Source organism: Chamaea fasciata, unplaced genomic scaffold (genome assembly GCF_029207755.1).
Source record: "Chamaea fasciata isolate MVZ Bird 193981 ecotype frontalis unplaced genomic scaffold, bChaFas1.0.hap1 SCAF_13, whole genome shotgun sequence".
In the NCBI taxonomy this organism is placed as follows: domain Eukaryota; kingdom Metazoa; phylum Chordata; class Aves; order Passeriformes; family Sylviidae; genus Chamaea; species Chamaea fasciata.
Window position 1 is genome coordinate 5,038,833 of NW_027094098.1, and position 20,459 is coordinate 5,059,291.

Here is a 20,459-nt window from a genome sequence, read left to right on the forward strand (position 1 = left end):
CCAATGTGCGAACGGACCAAACTGATCAAAGTGTGAAAACCCGTGACCTGTTGTCCATTTTTGGGTGTAGCCCCTGGGGGGATTTGTCTGCCAAAAATATACCTGAAGGTCCTTCAAAAAATAGAACAGCTTTTTTTTTTTTTTTTTTTTTTCCCTTAATTCTGTCTGGCCTCTGTTTTTAGGTAGTCCCGAAAAGGCATCGCGTGTGCATCTGCATGACTGCCAAAGTGTTTCCGGTATAAGCTCATTTTAGTCAATTCTTTCCTTTTCTGATGTCAGGTTTTAAGTTTCTGCTGTAAATTTCTAGAAGATTCCCTACCAAAATAGCAGACAGAATTTGTAACTTATTTCACAGACACCAAGAGCTCTTCACATGTTATTTTCTCAATAATTAACGAGCTGACAACTTACAGTGAAATTGAAAAGTGCTTATTTTCCAAATGGATTGAATGTCAAGAATCCATTTGTAAATTACCAAAAGCAGACCCAATTCTTTGGTAAGAAAAATAAGCCAATTTCCTGGAAGTACTAAAAAAAAAAAAAAAAAAAAAAAAAGATTATGATGCTAAAGCGTGTCACACACTTCAATTCCAAAGACCAGAATTCCCACGAATTGGTGGCGGGATGCTTTGCATTTTGGAAAAACGAGGCCATGTGGCAAGATTTTGGGGCGTCTTCATTGAAGACTATGGCGATGGGTAGTTGTAAAAGCAAAGTCCTTTATTGCACAGTTAAATCAGCCTCATGAAGGGAGAGTTGTTACAGCCGAAGCCAGCATGCAGAAAATCTCTAACACGGAGTCTCTAAGTCCCAAGCAGAAGTGGTACCATCTTATCAGCAGCAGTAGAAGCAGCAGCAGGGACAGAAGTATTTGTGATGTTCCCCGAGTCTCCTCTGCCTGTTCCAACATTCTCAGTGCATTTTATTCTGCTTTTAGCCAATCAGGCTTAAACACGATTTTTTCTTACAACAGTGTTGGACCTGTCCTAAGCCAAAATTGATGCACGAAGGCAAACGCAAATTCTTACACAAATTCTACGGATATAATTCTGTCTGCTCCACCCAGGAATTTTTAGCAAGGTTACATTATTTTTTTTTATAACCAGAATTCAACTAGCTTTGCAAAAGGCCATGTTACTGAACTATAAACTATGTAGTAGGTCTTTTTCTTACTTACTGACACAGACTCTTATTTGTTTAAAGCACTTAAAAATCCTTTATTTAAAACTAGACTTGCATTTCTACCTCACATCTGTGTGGATTTACGTATTTTAGTTTCTCTGAAGGTTCTGATTCACTCCTCACATTTCTGGACAGTCCTGGGACTGTGTGCATTTGGCCCAGGGGGATTCACACTCCAACACCCACGGCTGCAGTGCACTTACTTCTTGAGGACAATCTCGGAAGCTCCTTTGCTGTACATGCGGAAGCTGCCGTCGGGCATTTTAATGACCGTGCTCATGGACTTCCTCACGGAGTTGAAGGTGTAAACTTTGTAGAGCTTCTCCTCAGGGATGAGGCTCCTGACGGGCTCATAATCCTGCTTCAGATCCAGCACAAACCCCAAGAGGCCACACTCTGTCTTATTGCCCACCTGGCGAGGCAGCCCACCCTCTTTTTCTGGTGGCTGGAGAGAGGGGAAAAAAAAATAAAATTGGAGAATAATTTCTCTAATTTCTCTAACTTCACAATTCATCAGTTACAGGGTACAGCTCAATATCGGAGCTGTGCAGCCACAAGTCTTCCAGTTTTTAAAAGCAAGATAAAAATTCCATGGAGCTCCAACAGACTGAATCTCCTTGCAACAAGAAACATTTCTCTAGACAATATTTGCTACATTTGGTCTCTTGTATGTCTTTTTTCTTGAATTAGGCATTGGCAGCGTGTGATAGTTGGGCAATCCATGAAAAAGGAAGTAACTTTCCTTAGACTGAAAACCAAGCAATTCTCACTTGTCATGAACAGAGGATTTCCTTCTCTCTCTGGCTTAGAATTCCATTGGTTTGCTGATTTTCACACCTTAAAAAGTCAGTTAAAGAAAGCTCTATCATTTTTTTCTCCTGCCAGGTATTTTTTTTACTTAAAAATAAAAATCTCCATCCAACCATAACAACAAATTTCAGTGAAAAAAAACATCCATAAAATAACAGTTCTATGTCCTAATATATCCGTTTCTAGAATTACTTTAGTCTGCTGCTTCAGACAAATAAATTCTACAAATGTTAGAGGAAATGAAGTGGGCTGAACACTGTGCAACTTCTACCAATTCTCAGCCTTTCTGAAGGAGAGAAGGAAGGACAAGGAAGACTTTAAATTCCCTTTCAAAACAGAAATAAACTCTTAATTTACATAGTTTCTTGGAAGCGTTGTATACCCCAAACAAAATATTCCTGTGCCAAAACCCCAGGCTTCAAGTGGTCAATGTGTGAAAAATAAATTATTGATAACTTAGGTTTTCATATGCTCAAGAGAATTAGGAAAGGGTCCCTTAAGCCAAGGCTAAACTCCTGTTATGGCAATAAAAACAGGAAATCAGCTCACGGCTTTAATTTGCATGGAAAACGGGTTTTGATTTGGCTCAAGCCAAAACTCTAAATCATCATTTTCAATGTGAGTTAAACATTTACCTCCCATTTTGCAGAATTAGGACTGCAGGACTGTATTAAGAATCCGTGTTTAATTTCACTTTAAAATCCAGTTTACTTCAGAAATGGGATTACTAGTAGATGGAATTCCCTACCTACATTGTCCCTCACTGGGATGAGAGCTCAGACAGGGAATGATTAAAACTGCAGATCACCCATCCTACTGGATTTGAATCCTTGCAACAAGTATGGCCACAGAAAGGGACCTTTAAAATAAGCATTAATAATTCATTTTTCCAGAAAACAACTGATTGCCGCTGGTTTAAAAAATGAAGGTCAGATAGGTGATAACAGACTGGTCTAGAACTGAAGTAAACAAATAAATATTATTTTTTTCAAAAGAATCATCTCCCTACCAGCGGGAAGATTGATACCTGGTGACAGGTAGATTAATGTCATTTTTTTTTTTCAGAGAGAAGCAGCTATGATGAACAACACAGAATAACCAAAGATCTCTGACTGAAAGAGATTTATCCTTCCAAAAAGGATTGTAAAACCTTTCTTTTATCTGAACCATCATTTTTACTGACTAATATGGGTCACTCTGGTGTTGCTATGACATTTTAACATCACTCCAGGGTCACTGTAAAACACTGACATTCAGCAAAAATGCCAGTGTGATACATTAATTTTATTACCTGCTATAACAACTTGTCCTGCTCTAACCTCATTATATTGTGATGTAACTTCCCTCTGGATTCTCAAATTCACTTAAGAATCCCTGATTCAGAGTGCAAGTGCTCATAGTCAGGTGTAGCTGGAATTCAGTGGATGTGAAAATCTCCAGAGTCAAAAAAATACCTTTTAAAATTCAGTTTTGTTTATGTAAATAAGCTTTGTTTTCCTGGCATTGGAGGCACAGGGTTCCTGAAACCTGCCAGGAACTTCAGGTTTCTCAAAGCAACCAGCTTTAGTGCCTGGGTGGTGATAGGTGCCAGGGAAGATCCATTCCTCTGGGCATATTAAATCCAACTCTCTTCATTTTAGATCTAAATGCTCATTGATGCTTCCCTTTGCCACTGAACTCAGTGAAAATTGTCACTGAATTAAATGTGAATGAGATGAGGCCACTGGAACACTCCTGGAATCCAAAGAAAGACAAAGTTTTCCATCAAAGTCGGACAACCCTAGACAATAATTTATAGATATGATTTCATCATGCCTTGATGCCAACAGATATCAAGAAAATAAAAACCCGCCCACATTTCCCAATACAAAACCCTTGTGAGGAAGGATCAGAGTCCTTCCAAAATTCCCTTTATTTCAACAAAAAGTAGATCACACTCCCCTGTTCTTACCTAAAAATAGATTTCTTTCAGGGAACATCTTTTGAATGCAAATACGTAAGCAAAGGGGGGGGAGGGGGGGGAGGGGGGAAGTACCCGTGAAAAGAAAAGGAACAGACACTTCGGAAAGGTTTTAAAATCTAACAAGTGGCCACCTCCCTGCAGAGCAGCTGCTGTCTCCATATTCTTTGTGCATTACATTAGGGGCAAGCATATGGTGCTGAGAGCTGGCACGGAGCACTTCCTTCCCTGCACTGTTCCAGCTCAAAATCTATATGCCAGGAGCAGCATCCTCGCAGATTGTTCTTGACAATCTCTTGCAGAAGCTGCTGCCTCTGAAACTTCCTGCTGGGCTGGAGCTAAATTTATTTCTCACTGAATTCTGTGGTTCATGGCACCTGGAAAACAAGGACAGCCTAACGGGGTTACTCTAGAAGGACTCGCTGGGGAACAGCTTCAGTGACTCCTCAGAGGGTGGAACTGATGCCTTAGAATTTTAGCTTTCATATTTTTCATCTATTTTTAATCCTGCAGTTCTTTAGTGTAGAACTCTAAAATCCACACACACAGTGGGAGCTGCTGCTTCCCCAGTTTGGGCAGACACAACAATTCCTCTCCAGGCCTGGCAGTCAAGGACACCTCACTGCCTCAGGCCCCAGAGATGGAAACTAAAGTGAGTTGGGGGCAGCAAACTTGGGGTGAATGACTTCATTACCTGAAGCTGGAATTGGAGGATTAACCCCCAGTGTGCAAATGGACCAAACTGATCAAAGTGTGAGAACCTGTCGTCCATTTTTGGGTGTGGCCCTTGGGGGGTTTCATTTGCCCAAAATGTACCTGAAGGCCCTTCAATAAATAGAACAGCTTTTTTTTTCCCTTAATTCTGTCTGGCCTCTGGTTTTAGGTAGCCCCAAAAGGCGTCACTTCCAGCACTTCTAAAATGCAGCTGGAAGGAGAGGAGGCTCTGAGCACTTCCTCAGCTCCCACTCGGTAGCCCAAAAAAGCATCAGAACCCTTGGAAGAGGGAAGAGGGAAAGGCTTTAAGCTGAGATTTACCACGGGGAGCTCCAGCAAGGACCTTCTGCTCCCCACAAGTCACCTGCAATCTGTTCCATCACCTGCTCGGAAGGGACTGAGCCAAGACCTTCCCCAGTCATGACCCTTAGCAAAATTTTTTTCAAACATTTCTCCCAAGCCTTTGGATTATTTACCCACAACATTTCAATTACGAGCAGTCACTCACATGTAGAAGAACCCCTAGACAGATGCTTAAAAAGTCGTAGTTACACCCAGCAGATCGAAATAGGTTTCTAGGTCAAAGTACAGCTGCATTACCAAGGCTTAAAAATGCCAATCCAAAGCCAGTACTGACCTGATACTGAGTCTGGATTACAAAGGGAATTTTCAGAATCGTTTCATTGGAAAATAATTGACTAATAAAAATTTTGAAGAAGAACGATAACATTCTGGCATAACTTAAAGAGGTACTCCAACTTCTAAAATTAGATTAGGAAATAATTCCCATTTTTGCCGTTACTCTTTACTAAACCTCCCTTTTCTCACTGCCCCTTCTGATGTGAGAAGAGAGGACTCTGCAAGAAGACCCGAGTAGTCCTTCCACATTTAAATGTCAGGATTTCCCATAATATCTGAACTCTTAATTTGTTGTATGTAACTCTCCTGTGCTCTGCAGGTTGAACTACTCCTTCAGAATAACAATGACATTGAATATTGTAATTTATTACCATGAAAAATGAGCTTTACTAGAATACTATATCACTATTGAGTGTTCTATTTCAACCCAGCATCACAACAGGAAAACAGAGGAAAACAAAATCTTTTTAGAATTAAATTGCAAAAGGTTTCCACTTCATACTCTAATTACTCACACAAAAGACAAAATGGACCAGGATGCACAGGAATTTTCTCTGTATAATTAAACAGATTATATGTAAAATTTAAAATAACAGGAAAGGATGAATGCTGTCCAAACCACACGATATTTTTAGTTTTTTAATTCCTAATACCGCAAAAAGAACTACTAAAGAACTGTGGTCCTATCAGAGATATTCCCTTGCTACATCATTTTAATCAATATTTCAATGTAAGACATCTAAAGCAAAATTAAAATACCTTAATTTATAACCAAATGTTTCAGCTTTTTGCAGATACATCTCCCTTCGACTGACTTCAAGCTAAAACAACAGAGATTTAGAAATGCCTGGTTATCTTAGAGAAAAGCTGCAAAATGAAAGGGGTGAGTCTTTTTGAGCCAAGGATTAAGAATAGAAAACTTTGCTCAACTAAATAAAATTTCCCATTGCACACCCATCTGCCACCACCAAAAGCCCCTCAAAACCAAGGCAAGGTATTCCAAATCCTGGCTGACAGGTTAGGAATTGCCAGCTCATTCCACATCTAGACAACCTCAAATGAAAGCACAATGAAGCACTGACAAGGGATGTAAAATTTGAAGACTGGAATTGAAAATGTAAATGAGATTATTTCATAATAACCAAGTTATACATTAAGAGGTTGCTGTAGTGGTTGGTGAGGCTCCTGAATTACCCCACGTTGAGTATCCCTCATGGTTATTAAACCTATTTAAATACCAGGTCTGCCCAAACTTCCTAGAAAAAAGGTAGCAGGATTTTTTGTCTCATTCCTGTACCAGTTGAAGGTCTGGCTCATGTGTGCGGCAGGCAGAATGATGGAATTATCCAGGTACAACTGGCACAAAGCGTTCTCCCACAGCAGCTGGATGATATTCAAAGGCTTCCTGCCTCAGATTAGCTGGGATGCAGGGTAATGATTTCATTTTTGGGAGGATAATTATTTTATGGTTTTCCCTATCACCTGAAAATGATGCCCCAACCAAGGTAATGCTGTGGCACCACGCCATTCTCCTGCCGGTGCTCCAGGCGGGGACAAGTTTGGTCAGCTAGAAATTGACATAAAAATGGTGCATTTCAGCATCTTGCCTGCAACTCCAGCAAGGCGATCCTCCCCTGAAAGGGGGCCAGTTGGAATTATGCAATGGATCAGGGTGACATTTCCCAGCAGCAAAGCTGAGGGAGCAGCACTGATGTGGCTTAGTGAATACGGACTCGTGCTCCTTTCAGCTCACAGAACAGGGACAGGCGAAAAAAGGGATACAGCCCATGAATTCCTCCACGAGTGACTCTGAAAGAAGGGGAAATCAGGCATGAAGAACAGACTGAGAGTCTGGTGTGACAGTCCCCCTCTCTTTGAATCTCACCTATTTCACATTCACAGAGAGTTTTTGTAGTAAAACCCCCTTAATTTTAATAGCAAATATTTTGTCCTTTTATTTGAAGGACGTATCCGCCTTTGATTCACTTAAAAAAGAAAAAGGCAAAAAACACTGCCACAAACATGAAAATTGTTGATTCTTCTCACTGATTTAAGATGGATATGCCAGGTTTGTACACAATTTTTGAAAAATTAGAGTTTCTCAGGGCTGTGTCCAGTGGGATTTTGAATATCTGCAGAGAGGGAAACTTCACAACTTCTATAAGCAACCTGTGCCAATGTTTGACTACCCTCACCACTAATTTAAACAAAAATTACTATTTCTTTCAGCTTCACAACCAGATAAAAAGAGGGACAGCTCTAGCAGAAGTACTGAACAAAGCTAGATACCACCCATTGATCTACGTAAATAATTTCATTTGGACCAGGGCAAGGTTTTCTGATTTCTGAAACTATAAATAACTGATAGCTTTTAAAAACTAAGAATATCTATTCGTAAGGTCCTGAACATGTAATTTAACACTACCTATTCTAAGGAGCCAAACACTGACAGAGATGTTACATTTATACATCACAGTTCAGCAGTGACTCCATAACCCAAAGATATGAATTATTCCTCTCCATCTCCTAACCCTGTCTGATTGTCTAATTTGAAATTTTTCCTTTTGTAATAAATAGTCTACGTTTCAGGACAAAAATAATTAAAACAAAAGGATGGAAGTCTTTTAATTTAAAAAGTAAAACTCATTTTGAAAAATCTCTCCATTCCAAATGGCAATAATTTGTGGCTGGATTTAACCAGGGGGTACATTAACACACCACACCACAGTGCAAAGAATGAACTCTGCCTTGTTCTGACACTACTGATTAATTCTTAGTTATGATTAGGGTCCTCCAGCCTTGGTGTTTCCAGATGAGCTTAAACTGAATTTTACTGGAACAGATTTTTCTTCCCATTTCCCTCAGAGGAGTCTTGGCATATTTATTGCACTACAAGATATTATTAATCTGTATTTGGGGACCTTCCTATTGTTATTGATCAAACCCATTCCCACACTCCTTTAAAACGTGCTATTTCATGACAATTTCGCACTAAATTTGGAATATTTCCTGTTCCCTTTCCAGATACAGCCATCAAAAACCTGCACTTTTGTCCTTTTGTACAGCGCCAGGGAACTGGCAATCGTTGGATTTATTCTAATGCCATCCCAGCTTTAAGTGCAACAAGAACTGTTGACAAGTAACCTATATAATCAAAGTAATTAGACACAGCAATAGTTATAAACTTACTTTAATAAATGACTAATTTACTTTAAATATAGTCCAAGTACGAGGATTCTGTTTGAGTTTGCTATAAAGAAAGCCTCAGCATTTCTCCCATTACCGATATCAGCAGAACCCAGACCAGAGAGACAAAGGGACAATTTCTAAACCAAACTGGCAAAAACTAAGAGCAGATTAAGAGATTTTGTAGATCTTTTATGAATTCTTCAATGTATTTGGCAAACACTTCCCAAACTGTCATGAGTAAGCACCAAGCTGAGCATTTCTCATGAATTGCAAAAGAGAAGCTGCACCTAATCGCAGGGCTGTAATTGGTGCCTCCTTTATGGCACCCAAGAGCTGCTACCTTGGGTTAGATCTGTTAAACTCAGGTTTTACTGCCTGTTGGTCCTAGACTGGCTCTGTGAGAGGCGCAGACAGAGAAAACGGGACAGAAACTGCCTGGGGTGGAGCCCATCAGGTAGGAAAAATCCAGTCCCAAGGCAACGTCCTCAGTTCAAAAAGCAAATTTCCAAATTGCACCCAACACAGGGATTTACATGGGATTGGCCAACATTAAGAGCCTTAAAGCATCTGCCTTAGGGCTGAAACCTCACCTTTGAGGTTTAAGGAAACAGAGACACATTTTCTTCAGTCTAAGTAGGAGCTGTACATTTGGAAAATGTCCTTGGAGCTACTCGACGACACAATTTAGTCATTTATCAACAGATTTTCCCCTCACACCTCAACCCTTTCTCCCACCAAGTCAATAGTAATATTCAATGATTCTGATCACATGATCCTCAAAGCTTGTCACCTTTTATTAACTGCTTAATTTTTTTAATCAAAATTAAGCATATTTTTTAAAAAAAACCCCGCCTCCACTGGTATACGAAAACAGAGCCTGAAGTGCCTCTCGTGTCTGGCCATCATGCATGAATTTCAACCACAGTGTGTGAAACCTGTCACCTAGTCTATGGTATCTACATTTACCCACTCTCATTTCTATTTGTATCACCTCCTCTAGGCTTTTTTTAACTAATTAGAAGTGGAAAAAAACAATCAACCAAACACCCCCGGCACAAAAATCTACCAAAACCCAGTCCCACCATCTGAAAAATATGAACTGTGATAATAATGATAATGTAAACGATTTTAATCACGCATTAAACAACAGAAAATGTGTGACCTTTACAGATGTGCATCAAAAACCTGAATTTCTATAAAAGAAAGAGCATTTTCCATAAAATAAAGAGAATTTACGGGTGTCCATTCAGTTTTCACATGCAGAAAACTTAATGCTTTGGGGATTGTCTGGTTTTCTATTAAATAGAGCGAGATAGGAAAACTAAATTTCTAGAAAGACCAAAGCTAAGATTAATCTTAATGCTTGCTGCCTTTCTGGTGGCACCACAGCTACAAACAGTTTGTACGGTCGAAGGCCCTAAATTTAGTGGGTGCAAAGCAAATCTAGCCACATGAGAAAGGAAGTTTTTTCACTTGATTGAAGCTCCTGATTATAGCCCATCATAATTACAGATTTTCTCTGTTAAAAGTACTCATTTCCAGAGTTAGGAGAAGGGCTCTTCAAGCACCCATCTCCAAAGGAGTCTAAAAACACCAAGAGCAGATATTTCACTGCAGATACAAAACGCGCTCCTCTTTACCAGCACGTATCAGCTGGAACTATTTTTAAATTGGTTTTGGTTTGTTCCGTTCGGGGTTTGGGAGGCAAATGGATGAGCTCAAGTGGATATAATCTGTCAGAGCAGTGCCTAGCTAATGTATTTTCTCAGAGGGATTTTTTTGCATGATTGGTGGGATAATGTTTGGGATGCATTCTAAATTCAGTCCTCTGGCCAAGCCCTCTCCTTGTCAGGACACCAGGAATTATGCCTTTGCTGGGCAGAGCAGCAGACAGAGGGTGCAGCCAACTTGTGCCTGATTATTCATTCAGGAGGAAACGGGACAGCAGTGATGGAGAGCTGGAACACCCTGTCCTTATTTAGAGAGAAAATTCTCCCAGAAAAATCTTGTTTCTAGCCTCTTCCAAATGCACAGCCCCTATCACACCAGCACTGAGCACTGCCAGTCTTTGGAGTGAGGGGAAATGGAAAGGGATGGAATAAATGGAAAGGACAGAAAAATGACAACGATGTAAAAAATCTGCAGTGGAGCTGTTTAACATGCTCAAGACTTTCCTTTCATGCTATGGCCAAGGAGCCACATCTCCTGCCCAACTCTCATCCAGAACTTCCCAAAGATAAGATGTCCCAATGTCCCCACGTGGACTCACCGGGAGCCAGCCACACTCCATTGCTGTGTGTGTTTGCACCTGCACAGGTAAGGCAGGCTCACAGATTTATTCCATTTATCCCATTCCATTTCTTCCATTTGTTAAGGCAGGCTCACAGTCCTTTTTCCACTTATCTTAAATTTTTATAATTTCTAGGAGGTTCTTTCCCATGCAAGGTGTCTGCACAGCAGCTCTGTCATTTTTTCAGTGATGCTAAGGGACTGGATGGCTCTGACTAAGTTAAAATAATCCAACAGCCTTTCCTTTGAGAAATTCCTGTTTCCTCTGCAAGACTGCAGCTGGGAAAAGGATTTTGTGGGACTCATCTCCTGCCTGCTCCCTGTCAGTCCCAGGCCCTTGAGAATCTGGATCCATCCCAGTCACATGTCTTTGGGAAGCCCCTAATGGATCCTTGGTAACAATTCTCCAGGATCCCACCCATCCTAGAGGTTCTGCTGTCCCAGAACCACCTCTAAAAGCAGAAAGGCCCAAGATTTTTGGACACCTTCCTATACTCACAAATAACCCAGAAATAAAATTGATTGTATCCCAAACGAGCCAAAAGCTTCACACACAAGAAGAGAAAACTCGAAGCTTGACAGAAAAATGGGCTCCACTGGCAGGAGAAAGCAGAAACTGGAAATCGAAGCATAGATTTTACTTATCATATATTTAATACCAATTTTCTAAGTGATCTGTGACTCAAAAAAGAATGGAATATTTTGCTTACATTAAAAGCAAATTAACAGATCTTGTGAAGTGCAAGGTCAGTCACAAAGAATAGCAATGAAAGTCAATTTAAAGTCTTGTTCAAGCCTGGAAATAACTCCTGCCATTTATTGCTCTGAAATCAACACATTTGCTGCCACAGGCTTTATTCCTGATCCATTGTACTTCAGATCTTGTACCATTTGCAGTTTTTTTGTGATTGTTGACTGTTTTTCCCCCCAGAGGAATAAACCGCTTTGGAGCTCTGAGAGTAAAAAGAAAACATACTAAAACTGCATTGTATATAAAATATATATTTACACCATATAAATCTGAAAGGAAATTAATTTCCTCTTTCATTCTGAGGTGATTCACCCACCACATTGATTTCTAATCAGCCTGTTTGTGTACCTTATAAAACCACCACCATTTTCTGTGAAATTGGTGTTAAATCATCACATTGGAAGGTATTATCTTCCTGTTCCTGTGACTGAGAGCACAAAGAAAACCCACATTAAACCAAAATGTGCCTGAAGTAATTCGTTTATACCCACTCCTGTTAAAACAAAAGCTCCCATCAGGAAAACATGCTCCCTGAGAACATTCCCTGAAAAGTGTTAGCACCACATCCCCAGCAGCACATCAATCACACAAGGTGTGAGAGCTCCACCTCAGCAGGGTGTCAGAGGGAGGAAAAGGAGCCCAACACACTCAAATCATTCATTGTGTCAAAAAGAAAAAAAAAAAAAAAAAAAAAAAAGGTCCTAAAATGCTCAGACGACAAGAAGCAATATTTATAAACCCTGATGAAAACACTGTGGAGCACCTTGCAGGAGAAATGATTTTTAAAGCCTGCACTTTCGGGTAGAGCTGGGGCTTATCCCCACAAGTGAATCTTCTCATGGCAGGACAAGATTTGTGCAGAATAAGGACATGAACATAAGGTAAATAACATGAGAAAAAAATTCTATGCAAGGCAATAGGAAAAAAAAACATTTGTTGCACCATAGCAAGCTCAAAATCTAATTTATTCATTTTCATACCAGCAAGAAGGAAAAAAAAAACAAACCCTAATGTATAAAATTATACTATAATAACAAAAAGCTTTCAAGTGATTTTCGACTAACTAAAACCTTGCAGTGAATATTGATTCCAACAGGAATTAACGGAATCTGCAATTACCAAACTGAAGGCAGAGAAGGCCTGGATGCATTTATTACCATGGATTTTGTCACTTGAGGAAATGCGACGAAACAAAGATGACGAAATGTGGTAAAAATGAAGAAACGGAATTTACGCTCTTGGCTAGAATGGGAATAACTTGTCAGGCAGGATTATTTATTTATCTACCTCCCTTTCCTCTGTCCATTTTTTGCTGCTGGGGCAGCACAGTCACCTCTCTCTTTGGCAGAAAATCAGAAATAAGGGAGGGAGCTGCTGGTGCCCAGTTTGTCACAATTCTGGCTAACTGGGGAGGGGATGAGCTCTGTCCCAGCATATTTATCCCATATTTTCTCCCTCCAACATCTGAGTCCCTCTGTAGGGAATCCTACAGAGGCAACCAGGGCACCAAATCCCACAGCTTTGGGTACATGGCAGAGGGAGAAGGTGGCCCCGCTCCCAAATTCCCCTCTTCTGCTCCCAATTTCCTATCTTCTGCTCCCATTTTCGTTTCTTTTGCTCCCAAATTCCCTTCTTCTGCTCCCAAATTAGCCTCTTCCACGGCAGCTGACTCCATTCCACACCTCACAACTCCCAAAAAAAAAAAAAAAAAAAAGAGATTTTATTAAGCCCCAGTTTTTTTGGCAAGACAAATGCCTCATGTCAATGGCAGGAAGAGCAGGATGGGCTTAGGGCGTGTCCCAGGCTTTACCCGCCTCAGCCTTCCCTAAACACAGTTATTTCAATTATTAAGTCAGCTGCTAATTTAAGGAGAAAAGCTGATTTTGTACCTCTCATTCTACACAGCTCCAATGGCATGAGATGTGTGAAGATCGTTACTTTCTGCTAATTACCACTGCTAGAAGCACAGACAATTAACTGCATCATTTATTATCCCTAATAATTATTATTTACACAGTAAATAAGATGGACACTAGAGGTTGGTTTTTTTCCCTGCCTAATTTATCTTGAGAAAATGCTTACCAAGGGTTTTATAAAAAGTTTTAAATTCGTTGGGGGAGATTATTTGGGTGACGATTGTCTTGCTTATATTTAGAAAGATTCTTTGGCCTGCATTGGCTGGTCTCATGCATAATTTACTGCTTACACAGTTGTGTAACACTGGGAACAAAATACAAAAAATCAGATTAAGATATAAATTTACCTAAAATAGGAATTATTTTGCTTAGGAAATAAACCCTCTTACAAATATACAGATTTTTAGAAATCAGTTCAATCCATTTTCAATCAAATCAACCAAATTTTTCACTGTAAATGGCTCAAACGCATCATTTAGCTGCAGATACAGAAGACAGTTTAATGCTGTCACCTGAGATCTTCAAAAAGAGGAACATATGTAATTTTCACAAATTTCCAGTACCAAACTAATGTCCTGAAAGCAACCAATAAATGACTTGCAGCACTATCCGGAAGTTGTTTGATTCCTGGTTCCTGGGATGCTTTTCCTGATCTAAATGCATCCTCCTAGTGCCACCCTGAAAATCACACAGGGTAGCAGAGGCAGGAAAAGAAGCTCAACGCATTCAAATCATTCGTTGTGCCAGCATACTTTGCTTAAAAAAAGAAAAGAAAAGAAAAAAAAAAAAGGAGAAAAAAAAAAGGAATAAAAAGACAAAAAGAAAAAGACAAAAAAAAAAAAAAGGTCCTAAAATGCTCAGACAAGAGGAAGCAATATTTATAAATCCAGATGAAAACACTGTGGAGGGATTTTTAAAGCCTGCACTTTTGAGAAGAGCTGGAGGTTATCCCCACAAGTAAATCAAGCAGATTTTCCTCTGTGTTTCTCCTGGTATCCCAAATTTAGTAACTTATTGCACCCCTAAGGCTGCAGGATCCCAACTGTAAAACCTGGAGCAGTTTCATGAGTTCCTCCAAATTCCCTTGGTCTTTTTCAGACAGGGAACGAAATGAGGATCCTTGAATTTCTCCACCAGCCCCTCCCAGTACATTTTTCTCAGCCATTTTCTGGATGGCTTTAATTACACGAAAAGAGGATTTTAGGACTCCAAATGTATTCCACAGTGCAGGAAGGTGATTCCAGCCTGTTGTTCCTCTCTCATCCAAAACCAGTGGCACCAACAATGAGCTGCTCCAGTGCCATTACATGGGCTAAGACGAAAAAATTAATATTTCTTACTGTTCCCTGATTTTCTGTATTATTATATGAGGATAAAACCTTCGACATACCTAGCCTTCCAATAAATACCTGTTAAATAGCACTTCTTCCCCTCACCAGCCTTAAAACACAAATTATGAAATCGTGACAGAGTGTCTGAAGGGAGAATTTACTTTTGAGCACTGCTTGAGGAAAGAAAGCAGAGATAAACAAACATTCTGAAGGATGGTCACTGCTGAATTGTCACCAAAATTCCCTCCAAAAAAGCCCATCTGTACCAACACCAGCATTGCAAAGCTCCCTGTGGACACTGCTTGGATTTCTGCAGCACATGTGGTGCAGGAAAACAGGGAAAACCAGTGTAAACAGAGGAGCAAAATGTGGAGAACTCATGAAGACTCTTCTGCTGCCAATTCAGAATGAGCCTCTCCTCTCCTCTCCTCTCCTCTCCTCTCCTCTCCTCTCCTCTCCTCTCCTCTCCTCTCCTCTCCTCTCCTCTCCTCTCCTCTCCTCTCCTCTCCTCTCCTCTCCTCTCCTCTCCTCTCCTCTCCTCTCCTCTCCTCTCCTCTCCTCTCCTCTCCTCTCCTCTCCTCTCCTCTCCTCTCCTCTCCTCTCCTCTCCTCTCCTCTCCTCTCCTCTCCTCTCCTCTCCTCTCCTCTCCTCTCCTCTCCTCTCCTCTCCTCTCCTCTCCTCTCCTCTCCTCTTTCTCAGTTCCTTTCTCCTTTCCTTTTCTTTCCCCTTTCCTTTTCCTTTCCCCTTTCCTTTTCCTTTCCCCGTTCCTGTTTTCCCTTTTCCCCCTCAATTTACCCTCCCTGCAATTCTGTTTTCAGGGTTGTCTCTCTTTTTCCCATCACCTCTTTGCTCCCAAAGCTCTGGCACAGGCAGCTCAGCCTGAATTGGACACCCGACCGCCTGATAAATGACAGATTCTTTATTTTTTTTCTTCCAAAGACTTCAAATTAACAGCTGGAGCTGCCACTTGCACCTTGATGTCAGTGGCAGAAGGAAAAAATGGGATTCGAGCCATGCCAGTTACGCTGTTGTCATTTCAATTATCATTAATGAAAACTTTCCTCAATCTATCCTTATTTAATTTTTTTTTTTTTTTTACCACTTCTGTGCCCATTTCTGTCCTCATAGTTTTTGTCTGGAGGGTTTTTTTTTTTTTAAGTATTTATTTTGACTCATTTTTAGCAGCAATGGGGGAAATACAATGGATGAAATAAGTGATGGTTTGAACCTTCATGCAGCAAAAACAAATGGGAAAATCATCTGTACTTGAACACAAGAAACAGCGGGCTTAGGAATAGGTTTTAAACCAACCATACCTGAGAGTAAAAATATCTAAATACCTTTGCAATTCCATATGCCAAAATAACTTAAAAAGACAGTTTGGAGGTCAAAAGCTCTTTTCTTACGGCTCTCCTTGGAATGAAAAAGGGAAATTCTAGTGGCACATAACAGCGCTTTCATTTAGCAGAGAGCCCTTGGCAGACAGCTCTGCTGCTGTAGCCTCAGGCCACAGAAATTCCCTGATTTTCTGTTGATAGGTGTGGCCCAATCTGATCTGTTGGGGCTTGAGCTTTTGTAAAAATGAAATTTAAAAAACCCTTTCCTAAACAGTCAGGGTCTCCTTCTTTCTTTTCGTTTGCAAAGCAAAACTTTAAATAAATACAGAACCACATTAAAAAATATATAAATATATAAATATATACATATAAATAAAGGTAGATAGATAAAGGAAATGTCTATTCTCTGTCAGATGAGAATTAGGGAGCCGCAAGCTCTGTTAAAAAAGTGACATTTCAATCCTCCTTCCCATCTCCAACAACTTTACACATTAATGTGGGGAAACGTATGGAAAAATCCATAAACATACCTACTGCACCTCAAAAATCCATAAACATACCTACTGCACCTCAAAAATCCATAAACATTCCTACTGCACCTCAAAAATCCATAAACATACCTATTGCACCTCAAGTTTCAAAATTATTTGGTAGAAAACTTCCAAACATCCATATTCCTCGAAAACATACTTTTTTGAGGGGGGAAAAAAACGTTCTTCTTTTAAAAGTTCTTCTTTAAAAAAAGGTGGGTTTTTTTGTTTTTTGTTTTTGGTTTTGTTTTTTTAAGAAGGCCTTACTACATTGAAATTGTTGGAATTATGAACAGTAGAAGGAAATTTCAGGAATTTTCTGTTGGCTAAATAATACATACGTAATTACTGAGACAATATTTTAAAATCTTATTAAACAAATTTTAAAAAGTCAAGGTTAATTTAAGTATTTGATGAATAAAACTCGGTCTTTGAATAAAAAAATAAATCTCAAAGGAAGAAGTATATTTTGCACTTTGCACACCTTCTCCAAGGCTGTTCCTGACAGAACATTGTGTCTCCCAACAATCAGAGAACAGTTCTTGCTTGGAATGCAAATATATTTTCCCAAATAAAAAGAACTTTCACCTGGCTACCACGTCCATGTTCCCAAGCCCAGCATTGGATTTGCATCAATTTTTGCCAAGCAGCTTTTTTCCCATCCTTTCACCGTTTCACTTTTGTAGAATGCCATTGCCTCTTATGGTTTCTATATATTATAAAGATATTATTCTAATAATACTTCTAATATATTATTATCTACCCGCTCTGCCTTTCAGCTGCAATAAAATTGTCTGTACTCTTCATGCTTTATTTCATTTTCTCTTTTAATTTTTATCCAACAATGGCCTCTTTGTCCCAAAACGGACAAAAAAATGTCCCATTTCTCAGGTCATGTTCATAACTTGATGGATATTTGCTAACATATAACCCGACATATTTTTATTTTATTTCCTCTGGGAAAAGGGAGTGAATGTTTTGTGCTTTTCTCCTCAATTATTTCAAGGTTTGCCACCAAATCCTGCCATGCTCTGTGCAAACGCCCCAAATCACCAACAGGACAGCCTTAAAAACTCCTCCTAAAATCCCCGATATTCACCCAGCACGGGCTAAAGGAGCCTTTAATCCCTCAGCACCCAACAAGCAGCAAATAAAAAGCCTGTGTCAGATCCTCCCAGTAACAGCTCCAGCTGGGACTTTTCCACTGGTGCTGAAAATCCCTCAGCTAAACCCTAATTGCGGTGTCTTCTTAATCAGGCACATCGCATCCAGACAGCAGGAATCACACCCAGCCAGGATATTACAAGACGAAATACCTTTCTAATTAAAAATGAAATTATGAAAGCGAGAGCTGCACAGAAAAGCTCAAATCAGTGGTTTCGGTGGCTTTTTTTGGAGTCTCTGTTTCATCACTGCCCCCTGATATCCAAGATCAATGTGCTACTGCCCCAAGCGCAATCAAAGCATCCCCAAAATGCAAATTTTGCTCTCGGAGTGAGAGCCTTTTCAGTCCCCAGCACAGCTCACAGGCAAAAATGTACAGAACTACTGATTTTATTTCTATGTGGAAACAGGAACACTGAACAGAAAGGTTTGCTGGAGAACAGCTTCACGCCAAGAGCAGAAAAGCTGCTCTGAAGAGAAAAGGATGCAAAATCAGCTCACCCAGCAACTTAATCTTGGAAAGCAGTAACAAGAGCTATATTTAATGATGCTATTGTTCAGTTGGAATAATTTGTGTTTAATTTCTCAGGGAAATTCAAATCTTTTATGCCAAGCTCTGGTATTATTCCCTTTTTATATTTTTATCAATGGTTCAATTGTCCCTTAATCAAAAGACAATGCAAGAGGGAATATTTCTCATTCAGCGGAGCATTTTGCCTAATTTTATGGTCCCATATGTGATCCCTCTGAACAGAAGTTCACACAAAGAGCAATTTACAGCACACATGTAGCTGGGGAGCTAAAAATAGAAAATGCAAATCTCAGTCTTGGTGACAGAACCCTCACAATGCCCTTTGGGTTTCAGCTGATATTCACAATTTGATTAAACATGCTCAAAGAACGAGTGCACAAGCCTGCATTCCGTATTAGCAGGAAGGAAAACAATTCTGTATATTTATCCTGGAAACAACTCCCTTAGGTATTTTTTTACTGCATTTATTTGGGCTGCAAAATGGGCTATGGAAAAATATCTTGTATCATAAAGTTCAGCTTGTTATAAACTGTGAACAAAATTGAAATCCTCTGAGGCTGGAGCTGTGGTTCTCGTGGAGTCCATGTTGCAGAGCTTTAGCTCATAAGATCTAAAAGATCACCATTAATTTTAAACAGATACGTTCAAGCAGTCACTGACCTGCATCTAGAGGATTTCACCCCTTTATCACTTTAGAATCAGTCTCTGTGCAAAACTTAATAAGCACTGAAATGGTGAAATATTGGATCTTTTTAATAGGCACACAAAACTCATTCCAACAAGGAGCAACGAAGCAAAGCCAAAAAAACCCAAAAACCCCAAAATTATATTGAGACCATTTTAGAACTAGTGTTGACCAGAAATGTCTCAGTAAACCACATGAAAAAAAACCCCCAACAGATTATTAAACTTAATATTGCAGATGTGGAAAGTCTGATGATTTCCCATTTACTTTGGGATTCAGAGGGGGTGAGCTGGTGTGGAAGCTGAGTAGAAACCCTTTGGCACTGGCTTTGATCTCAAAACGAACAGCAAAATATAAAACTCTGTATAAGCCTCTGCCAGTCACACCTGACTGAAAAACCAACCTCCTGCCTGCCTTGCTGCTCCCTGGGAATAATGAAAATTCTGCTGACACTGGGAATGTTCTCCCAGAGCCTTCCCAAAGTCAAACTCTGTGCCTTGTCTTAATTCTGGCTATTCAGGGTGTTTTTTTCTCTTTCTCCAGGAGGAAGCACCTAAGCTGACTTAGGCTGTAACAACATTTAAACAACCAAGGTGCATTTTCCTCTCCCCTGCAACCAAATGTTACATTTATTTGTGAGAGCGGGAATTACCCGGTGACAGCAACCTGTTCTTGCTGTGTTAGAAATGCACAAATGAAATTCAAGGAGCTGCTGCTCTAAAATATCCACTCTGAGTTATCGCACTCGGAGTATTTGTTTTCTCTGATGGTATTTTAAAAGACCACTTTTAAAACAAACATTAAGTACATGCCTGACTTTATTATGCAGCTTAGCTCAGACCTATAAAGAGGACAATACTTATATTCATAAACTAAAAAGAAAAAAAAATCTATTTGTTCAGCAACGTTAACATTCAGCTTGACCTTTCAAAGAACAAATCTATTGGAATTGCAAAAATTTTCAGTCTCTTAATTAGCTCTGTACAGAAGAATCCAATGCCACAAGCAAACCGGATATTTCCATTCCGGCCTCCTGTACATAATTAATAAAATACTTCAGCATGTAACTCACTTGAAACCAGAATGAATAAAGGTCAGTAACCTTGCTGATTCAGCCAGCCCAGTTTGTACATTAATTGAAATTTCTTAGACACACAAAAATCATTTTGCACATATGAAGGCTCAGTGTAAACCAGATGTGTTACCACAAATTCGTGTTCCCAAATTCATCTGCACCAAAACTGGGCCACCCCAATCTAATGACAGCAGGAGGTTTTTTTAAAATGTCTCATGGTCTTGTAGTCTCAAATAAATCCCTGTCCTTGAATAAAACCATAAAAAATACAGTTTTTAGAGCATCAGTTCTTATTTTGAAGACTTCAAAAGTATTTAATGCTTTGAAATCAACAGGAAGATGCTAAGGAATTAAC

General features: G+C 39.7%; 1 protein-coding gene across 16 annotated transcripts in view; it reads right to left on the bottom strand.

The window, feature by feature from the left end:
• The window catches only part of ATP2B2 (ATPase plasma membrane Ca2+ transporting 2), a 389,757-nt gene that overhangs the window by 49,640 nt on the left and 319,658 nt on the right, over nucleotides 1–20,459 (bottom strand). For all 16 annotated transcript variants that reach the window (XM_066195263.1, XM_066195274.1, XM_066195265.1 and 13 more), the window contains one exon: nucleotides 1,386–1,627. In XM_066195263.1, coding sequence (XP_066051360.1) covers nucleotides 1,386–1,627 — 242 coding nt within the window. The remainder of the gene's footprint in view (nucleotides 1–1,385; nucleotides 1,628–20,459) is intronic.